Source organism: Octopus bimaculoides, chromosome 7, assembly GCF_001194135.2.
Source record: "Octopus bimaculoides isolate UCB-OBI-ISO-001 chromosome 7, ASM119413v2, whole genome shotgun sequence".
Lineage (NCBI taxonomy): Eukaryota > Metazoa > Mollusca > Cephalopoda > Octopoda > Octopodidae > Octopus > Octopus bimaculoides.
Genome location: NC_068987.1, coordinates 87,812,529 through 87,823,292, shown reverse-complemented (window position 1 = coordinate 87,823,292; position 10,764 = coordinate 87,812,529). Strand labels below are relative to the sequence as shown.

The 10,764-nt window shown below is 35.6% G+C and overlaps 1 protein-coding gene across 1 annotated transcript in view; it reads left to right on the top strand.

Moving 5' to 3' along the window:
* Nucleotides 1-10,764, top strand: part of LOC106878435 (doublecortin domain-containing protein 1) — a 77,442-nt gene that overhangs the window by 60,565 nt on the left and 6,113 nt on the right. Inside the window, exons 18-19 of the mRNA XM_014927645.2 lie at nucleotides 1,833-2,018; nucleotides 4,982-5,019. Coding sequence (XP_014783131.2) covers nucleotides 1,833-2,018; nucleotides 4,982-5,019 — 224 coding nt within the window. The remainder of the gene's footprint in view (nucleotides 1-1,832; nucleotides 2,019-4,981; nucleotides 5,020-10,764) is intronic.

The window sequence follows — 10,764 nt, the reverse complement described above, 5'->3', positions numbered from 1 at the left end:
AACTGAAAGAAGCCTGTCATATATATATATATATATATATATATATAACAAAGTAAAGTTGTAAGATACCACACGAGTGGAAATATATATGAAAGAAGGTTTGAAAATGCAATTTTAAAGATGTTTATTCACTTGACTGGTTTCACTTTTTTAGAAAAAGATTGTCAAAAGTAAAATGTAAATATATATATTGTGTCTGCGTTTGTGCCACCACCATCAATGGACAATGGATAGTGTGTTTACGTCCCTGTAACTTAGTGGTTCAGCAAAAAGAAAATGATAGAATAAGTACTAGGCTAACAAAGAATAAGTCCTGGAGTCGATTTGTTCGACTGAAGGCAGCGCTCCAGCATGGCCGTAGTCAAATGAATGAAACAAGTAAAAGAATAAAAGAATAGTTACAACACTCTTGTACAATTGAATCTATTTTAATAAAATCAACAAGTCTTTCTTTTAAGGCAGTTGAATTTGAAAACAACCATTATATTACTGGTACTATTTCTATCACCCAATCATCACTATTCAATGTCCATTTTCCATGCTGGCATAGGTTAGACAGTTTCACAGGAATTGATGAGCCAGAGGATTGTTCAAAGTTCCACTGTCTGCTATGGCATGGTTTCTTATAGCTGGATACCTTTCCTAATTCCAACCATTTTACAGAGTGCACTGGGTGCTTTTTACATGGTACCAGAACTAGTATGGACACCGAGTAACTCGCAAGACAAGAACCCTCGAAAGATAAAAAGGCAAAGTGTATATTTTGATAGGATTTGAACTGAAGGAAACGAGATACTGAAACAGTTTGATTTACCTCGGGTCATGTCATGCTGATAATTTCTAATAAGAATAAAATGATGCTATATATGATTACTTAAGACTAGAAATTTTCAGATTTTTGTATCAAATAAGCAAAGTAAAAAAAGTTAAATCAAATCTGTATAATCTTCTTCCTTCCTCGATTTAAACTTCAAGCTTCTAATCCCGCCATATATTATGTAGAAATTAGGTGGTGAGCTGGCAGAAACGTTAGCACGCCGGGCAAAATGCTTAGCGGTTTTTTGTCTGTCTTTACGTTCTGAGTTCAAATTCCGCCAAGGTCAACTTTGCCTTTCATCCGTTCGAGGTTGATAAATTAAGTACCAGTTGCATGCTGGGGTTGATCTAATCGACTGGTCCCCTCCCCCAAAATTTCAGGCCTTGTGCCTAGAGTAGAAAAGAATATATTATATAGAAATGATTATCTCCCTTGTACTACCTGGCCACCAGGGTACACCACATATTTAACATAGTTACAGCAAATCATATAATTGTGGTTTAGTCAACTCTGTCGAATTATATTTTCCATCTTACAATACTCTTTCTCTTTTTACTCTTTTACTTGTTTCAGTCATTTGACTGTGGCCATGCTGGAGCACTGCTTTTAGTCGAGCAAATCAACCCCAGGACTTATTCTATGTAAGCCTAGTACTTATTCTATCGGTCTCTTTTACCGAACCGCTAAGTTACGGGGACGTAAACACACCAGCATCGGTTGTCAAGCGATAGTGAGGGGACAAACACAGACACACAAACATATATACCGGCATACACATATATACATATATACAACAGGCTTCTTTCAATTTTCGTGTACCAAATCCACTCACAAGGCTTTGGTCAGCCCAAGGCTATAGTAGAAAACACTTGCCCAAGGTGCCACACAGTGGGACTGAACCCGGAAACATGTGGTTGGTAAGCAAGCTACTTACCACACAGCCACTCCTGCAGAATGTTCCCAAGTTATTCTCAACCATTTTCTTTTTTTTATTTTCTATTCATTGAAATTTCAGGTGGAATCATTTAATGATATCCAGCGTGATGACATGCTGTGTGTATCTACTGGACCACTTTTCAAAGGTGTCAAATCAGAGCAGAACGACATAAATCTAAAAGCACAATGGGCCCGAGCCAGACGACTTCATGGACCCCAGATAACAGACATAACGGTAACCATGGAGAAAGATCCTGTAGCAAGTGTAAGTTGATGTTTTCATAATTTTTTTCATCAAAGAGGGAAATCCATTTTGTTTCCAGTGATCAAACATATTCTTGTTTGTTGAGATATTTGTAAATATGTTTCATTTGTGAGTGTTTTGGCTACCATTTCGCATAGGGAGTAATCTTGTAGAGGCTAACATGAATGTAGCTATATAATGATGTATAAGCTTGTATGTGTGTTGGCATGTAGATATATATATATATATATACACACGAGGTCTGATCAATAAGTATCAAGACTATTGCCATAGTAATGAAGCTATAGCACACAGAGTGAAGCTGCTTGGCAAAGATTGACTGTGAACTCTGCTGTGCATGCACTCTAAGTTTTAACATTCTAGCTCACTTCCACTGTTTACAGCAGTGCTTGGAAGTAACATGTGTAGCGTGTGATCATTGCATTGACCGTGACAGAGAAAATTGTCATGGCGATACCTGCTCAGAGGCCTACGCAAAGTTTCAATAAGTAAATGGAGAGGAGTGTATAAGCTGCACTCAGGTGGTTCAAACGTTTCTAAGATGACTGAAAAAATGTTAATATTGACAAACATTCTGGGAGACCCGCAACCAGCAGAACTGAGAAAAACATCACATGTGCATGCAACTGTGAGGGGAAATGGTCAAATCCCCATTTGTGAGTTATCAGATGTGCAGATTAATTACAGTTTGGTTCAGTCCATTATCACTGAAGATTTGGGTATGAGACGTGTGTCTGCCAAGTTTGTGTGGAAACTGCTTTCAGCTCAAAAAGACACTCAGGTTTCAAGAAGCACAAGATCTTGATTGTGTCAAGGACAATGAAAACTTTACATAGGCCTTGAGCAGGTATCGCCAAGCTTTTGGTAAAATTTGATGCAGATTTCTTCTTAACTTTCTCCATCATGGTCAATGTGATGATCACACGCTACACACCTTCCTACCATGCACTGCTGTAAGCAGCAGAAGTGAGCTAGTACGTTAAAACTTAGTATGCATGCACAGCAGAGTTCAAGGTCAATCTGTGCCAAGCAGCTTCACTCTGCATGCTTCAGCTTCATTACTATGGAAACAGTCTGGCTATTTATTGATCAGACCACATATGTCTATATATATCTGTGCATGTGCCTTCATTTCATATCCATGTTGCCATGGGTTGAACAGTTTGACAGGATCCAACAAACTCAAAGACTGCATCATGCTTTAATATCTGCTTCAGCATGGAATTTACAGCATGTACTGGTTGCTTATTATGTATTACCAGCTCTCGTAAGGTCATCAAAGGCAAAGAGATGAGGGGTTAAAATATGAGAGAAAGGAAGAAAGATATTATTGACCATGGTGAGATTTGAACACAGAATGGCTGCATCTAAATACTGCACATTATTTTGTTTGTCACACTACTGATTCTACTAACTTACCACACTTTATTACTGTGAAAGCTTCTTTCAGTTTCTGTCTACCAAATCTACTCACAAGGATTTGGTTGACCTGAAACTATGGCAGAAGACACTTGCCCAAGGTGCTATACGGTTGGGAAGCAAGATTCTTAGCCACACAGCCATGCCCCTGCTTTATCATCATCATCATTGTTTAATGTCTGCTTTCCATGCTGGCATGGGTTGGACGGTCTGACTGAGGACTGGCAAGCCAGGAGGCTGCACCAGGCTCCAATCTGATCTGGCAAGGTTTCTACAGCTGGATGCCCTTCCTAATGCCAACCACTCCAAGAGTGTAGTGGGTGCTTTTTACATGCTACCGGCATGAGGGCCAGTCAGGTGGTATTGACATCGACCATGCTTGAATGGTGCTTTTTACGTGCCACCGGCATGGGATTCAGTCAGGCAGCACTGGCAACAACCACACTCAAAAGGTGCTTTTTAGATGCCACCAGCACAAAGGCCAGTCAGTCAGCCCTATCAAATTCAGTCTCATTTCAGCCAATTTATGAAGGTTCTTCATGCTGAGGAACCATCCAATTGTGGAGATGTAAATAGCCACACTTTTCCATTCAGTCATGCCTGGTGAATGCTAGCTCACCTCTGCACAACTAGATGGTTCACCAGTATGAAACTATTTGGCAACATAAATTGGCTTTTGTGAAACAAAATTCATAATACATAAATAATACATCCACTCTCTTACCTAATATATGAGCACCAGTTTTTTTCTGACTCATGATTTAGTAGACAGAAACAGAAAGAAGCATGTCATATATATATATATATATATATATATATATATATTTATCACCTGAAGAGACACATCTGCACCGTCAGATGCTCCTGAACCAGTTGTTAAGTATCCCACACGAAGGATCGATGCTAGATGTGCTGAAACAATTGTAGTGATTTATAAAAATTCTCATATATTCTATCTTTCATTTACCATATGTGTGTGTGTGCATGCACACACACACACACACACACCTATATGTATGTATGTGTGCGTACCCTTGTCTAGACATCATATGATAGTTGTTAATGAGCATCATTGTCATATAAGTGCTATGGGGGAAAATATTGTCTTGCTTGAAACAGGTGAGGGGTGGTGACAGGAAGGGCATTTGACCATAGATAATCTTCCTTAACAAATTCCATCTGATCCATGCAAGCACGGAATGATGATGATGATATAGAGAGAGGAAGATGAAGATAAATCCTGAAGTCTAATGCTTAAGTGCCTTAAAACTACAACACTAAGACAAAAGGCTGGTTTGATAAAATAAAGATTCAGGGTTCCGTCTCTGGCCTAAAGCAAGAATTTCACCCTAAGATGACTGGAGAGAACAGTATTGAAAACATTGCATTAAACAACACCAACTACCCGAAGAAAATAATTTGGAAAACAAACAATTTTTTTTTTTTTTTGCATTTATGAAATATGAATTTAAACTGAAATCAGGAATAACCCAAAATTAAAACTAATTTTATACAGTTTTGTTAAATCTATGATCTTTTTATAGCAATCAGACAAGTTTGCTAAAGATAATACTATCTGGGGGTAAGTAGCCATCTTGGTCTCTTGATTTCAAATTATGGATGGCTTTGTTGTTGAACGTATTTTGCCCTTTCACTGTATGTTGATTTTCATCTTTATGTTTCATTATTGTAGCCATAACTTTTGTTTAAATTGCATTTCTGGCATTGATGTTGTCTTGCTTGAACACTATAAATACTGCTAAACACACAATTAACTCTAATTCTAAATACATTTAGGTTTGGTTGTCTCGTCTCTGATTCTAATTACATACTACTTCTCAAGTTGTCCTTGTCATAAGTCAAGCAATTTTCACAACAAAACAAAGACAGGATAAAATAAATGAATAAATATAATTCTAAATTGATAAAACTATAAAATCTCTTCATTTTATAAATCACTTTTCTTTCTCCACCAGCAATATGGCTTTGCGATCACGCCATGCATTAAACATATTATGGTCACTATTATTGCTTGTGTGACATCATTTGCCCCCCCCCCCACTCTGTCTATTTGTCTCCTCTCTCTATCACTCTCTCTCATCCTCTTGTTATCTCTTTTGCTCTTGCCCTCTCTCTCTCTCTCTCGTTTGCCCATCTTTCTCACCCTCTGTCTCTTTTGTCTTCTCTCTCACCATCTCTGTCCTTCTTGCCCATCTCTGTCCTTCTTGCCCGTCTCGCTCTCTCCATCTTTCTCACCCTTTCTGTCTCTTTTGCCCTCTCTCTGGCTCTCCCACCTTCACCCTGTCTCACTTGTTATCTTTCTCTCTCTCTTCATCTTTCTCATTCTCACCCCCTCTCTCTCACCCTTTCTCTCTCATCCTCTCCCTCTCTCTTCATCTTTCTTTCTCATCCTTTCTCTCTTCATCCCTCTCAAATTATGATCCATCTTACAAAGAATAATTCATAAACCAATTACCTCCTCTCATAAAGTTAACTCCAAAGACAGAATAATGGCTGGCTATGAGACAGCAAGCTTCAGCGGAAATGGTTTCATAGTGGAATTAAAAGAAATGGACCAAAGCTAAAATTTGTTTGGTTTTTTTTTTTTGTATCCCTCTTAATTCTTTGAATTGATAACGTCCGATCAAATCAATCAGAGCCAATCAAACATCAGTTATCAATTTATGCTTGAAATATTATTGGATGGAATATCTAATAATGACATCTAATGGGTATGGCTGGGTGGTTAACAAGCTTGGCTTGCAACCATGTTGTTTTGAGTTCAGACTGGTCATATCTGACCTCTCACACCTACCTTACAATGTTATAATCAGAAACAAACACATTGAAATCTATAAGATAATGTGTAATTAATTAAAGACAAAGTGAATAAATAAACATTACATTTGACAGTTATCTGACTGCTAAAGAGTTGAGGAGTTTGAACTTAGCTCTCCAAGTTAATTAATTATTTGTTAATTAAATAATAGATTAGCTGAGTCTATAGAGTATCAAACGTTTTGTGATATTTAGTTATGGGTCTTCATATTTTGAGTTCAAATCCCACAGAGATCTGCCTTTCATCCTTGTTTAATTGATAAAATAATTAACAGCCAAGTATTATGGGCTCAGGTGTGGCACCTTGAGCAAGTGTCTTCTATAGCCTTGGGCAGACCAAAGCTTTCTGAGTGGATTTGGTAGAAACTGAAAAGAAGTCCATCATATATATATATATATATATATATATATATATATCATCATCGTTTAACGTCCGCTTTCCATGCTAGCATGGGTTGGACGATTTGACTGAGGACTGGTGAACCAGATGGCTACACCAGGCTCCAATCTGATCTGGCAGAGTTTCTACAGCTGGATGCCCTTCCTAACACCAACCACTCTGAGAGTGTAGTGGGTGCTTTTACGTGCCACCGGCATGAAGGCCGGTCCGGCGGTACTTGCAACGGCCACGCTCAAAATGTTTTTTACGTGCCACCTGCACAGGGGCCAGTCCAGTGACACTGGCAACAACCTTGCTCGAATGTTTTTTCACGTGCCACCAGCACAAGTACCAGTAAGGCGACGCTGGTAACGATCACGCTCAAATGGTGCTATTTACGTGTCACTGGCACGGAAGTCATATATCCAATATTTGGCAAAAACATGTCTAGATATGGAGAAGTATTACCTCACTTAGTAACAGATAAGGATTAGCAACAAAGAAAGTATCCAAATTTTTAGAAAAATCTGCCACAATAAAACTGTCTGATTCATGCAAGCATGGAAAAGCGGATGTTATGATGATGAAGAAATTTAATATTGCCACATGGTTACAGTAACACGATCAGCACTTTTGCTACGCCTATCACTAATCACCATAATTTTTTTATTCATTTGTGGTTATATTTTCATTAAGAAAATATATTTGCTGTGTGTGTGTCTGTGTGTGTGTTTGCACCTGTTCACATTAATTTGTATGGCAAGTTTACTATATACACCAAATCATTTAATCAAGAATATAATATAGCTTTTATATTTCAATAGTAACATTGTTATTACCCCAACTACTGTTGCCACCTGGTGATTAAATCATGCAAACAGCAAGTATGGATGATTTAATTAAAGAACTGCAGCAGCAGTAAGTATAAGTTGTATTATTTCATTGCTAATAGCATGGAATAGCTGAAAGCTGTATTTAAAAGACTGTTACATGTGTACCACACTGCCTTTTCGATGAAATTGAATTAGAAATTAAAACTTAGTACCATGTTTGGAATAGTAAACTGATCTCTCTTTTAATATCAATATTCATAATTCTACTGTTTTATTCCACTCTCATATATGAGAGTAGAATAAAGCAGGAGAGTTAGTTTAAGTTTTTTTTTATTATAATGTTATAACTTATATAATCTTTACATGAGTTTCATTAGGAAGCACTAGTATGTTATGCGATAATTATTATGCAGACAATTGCATAATAACACTCAAACATCAGATCTCCAGAATAAAATAGTAATTCAATCCATTGTTAGTTACCAGCATCAGTTGATTTATAGTGCTAAAATAGTATGTGGGTTAAGAGTACAATCTTTTTAAAGCAGTGAAGAAAAAAGAAGGCTATTATTTTGCCATTTTATCAGTGAAATAAAGAGAGAAAGAAGAATGCTTAGAGCAAAGAAAATTTTAAGTTAACATGAAAATGACTGAGATGACAGTAGAAATGAGGATAGTCAGGAATTTGGTTAGTGAAAAGCAGCCATATTGTATCTACTCGCTCATACATATGCATGCATGCTCACACACATGCATATATACATATGTAACTTTTTATCTTCATACACCTGCCAATATATTTAAGAAGAAATGTCTACACATCTATAGAAGGGAGTGTAAGTTCATATATGAGCATACATGTATATTCATGCAATTCAAATCTATCTCTATACAATCACAGACACACACACAATTTGCAAAACAAAAATTAAATTTTAAAAATATAGCTGCAACAGTTATGAAGTCTAGTTTAAATAAAATTAAAAGATTTTACGCATATAATTATTGTTTTATATAAGAGATGACAAAGGAAAAGATGATTATCTTAGTCAAGTAATAAGTCATCTCTTCTTATTACTGCTCTGTACTCAACCAATGCTTCATTCAAAAGCACACGTATATTGAGTTCTACACCAGGTTATTAGTCTCACAAGGCCTAAGCAAAATACACACACACACATATATAGTGAGGATGAAGTAATTTTCCACATTCTTATAATTATATCTTGTTAATTATGGTTATATGTAATAAAATACAAGTCAATTGACAGAATGTACTTAACTATTATTTACTGCTTTTCCTGGACAAAATTGTTTTTACAAAATTTAAAAGACCTTAAAATTTTGTTTGCAAGAGCAAAATACTTTCAAGTAATTTATTGTTGCTTAATAAAATCTGCAAAGTTTCAACAGAGTAAAGCCTGCATTTTTTCTTGTTTTCAGCATAAAAAAAGGGCCAATTCTGTGAGGCCCCAGTGTAGTTCAAATTCTATATTGCAAGAGCTAAGATTAAATATGTACCTAACGAGTCTGAGTTATGTAATTTTAATTCCTAGAGTTGTGTGTATGCAAGTCATAACATCGTTTAAAGGAATTAGAAGTGGATCCTATATAATACATTGTTAGGCTTTTCCTGTTACATAAGCTAGAATATTTTTTCTTAGAATTTGGCAAAGGTTTATACCAGGATGATACACTTAATAATAAATAACATTAATTGTTCTAAGAGACCCTGTAAAAGACTATTAGCCTTCTTTAAGAATTATAACCAGTCTGTCTCTTTCAGCTCAGACTATAAAAATGTAAATTTTCTTGATGTTGCTGTAGCTTTGAATAGCAACATACACTTTCCTCTCCACATACCTAAAGAAAATCTTAACTACAGTCGCAAAAATTCTAATCATCCTAAATCTATAATAGGTGATCTTATAAAGAATATTTCTCTTAGAATATCTAAACTGTTTTCTTATGTACAAGTATTTAGTAATAAGTCTGAGTTTAATAATGTTAAACTCTTGAAAAATGGTTTTGAAGATAAGATCCAATTTATTACATCCTTTGATACAAACAACTTTGATTTTAGTGTAATTTCTACACAAACATACAAAACAGGTTAATACACCACACAACCCTCCAAACATTACAAATAAATGCTGTAACAAGCAGCGATCCTGACATATCTGTAACTAAATACTCCAGGAATGAAAATGAGAAAAAATAGCAGGGCTTGGTTTAATGCAGCTTATGCAAAAAAATTTAGAACAAATAAACCTAAAGTTTTCTTTAATATATTAAAGTAAGAGATTTCCTTTAAATCACAAATATCCACTGCATTTTAAGTAACCATGCAGTTAAATTCTCTCATCTTACCATTCTAAATTTTACAAATTTTATAGAATAGTCTATATTATAGAATAGATAGACCAAGACAGACCATGTCTGTATACTTCCCCTTATGTGTTGAGAGTGATGTAGTATTTTCTTTGTGATTGCGTTTGAAACAATCCACTTGATGAAAAAGTGAGCTCTTAAAGAGATCTTTGTTAAACCCCTGTAACAAACTGTATTAGCATTTGTTAAATTCCAATTGTGGACAGATACAAGATGTAATTACTCAAGCACTGATTATCCAAGGAACACAACTCACTGTTTCAACCATTACAGTCATCTCCTATGATTTATTCTATTTTACTTTAAAGGATTTTCTAATTATAAATGGGATAATTTTTCTTAAAGATGGGACTGTAGAATAACTGTTATTTGTATTGTCATTGTTGAATAATTCATGATTTTCTTTTTTAATCTTTATGGAAGTGTTTTTTGATTAAGGAGAGGACTTGTTTCATGGTGGATTGAACCAGATCATATTTCTTCAACTGGTGCATTTTCTTTTTATTATTATTGTTTGTAACTAATAGTTATATGCAACTTCATTTTCTTCTGTCCATACAAATGCCTCCAGCTGGAGGCATTTGTATGGACAGAAGCTTCATTGGCAAACAGAGTGCTTATATGCTTTCTTTTTCTATACTTAGATGTTAAAAAAAAAGGAGTGGTTTTGTCCAGGATAGACCATATGATAATCTATTGTGCCTGATCAGAATCTGAATATATATATATATATATGTATGTATGTATGTATGTATGTTTTGTCCCTACCTTCGAAATGCGGAGTAGAGAAAACAGGGAACAACTGATGAAGGGAATGTTCTTTATGTTGCCTGTCTTGTTTCTCTGTTTGTTTCATTCCATGTTTGAAAAAAAAAAAAATTGTTCA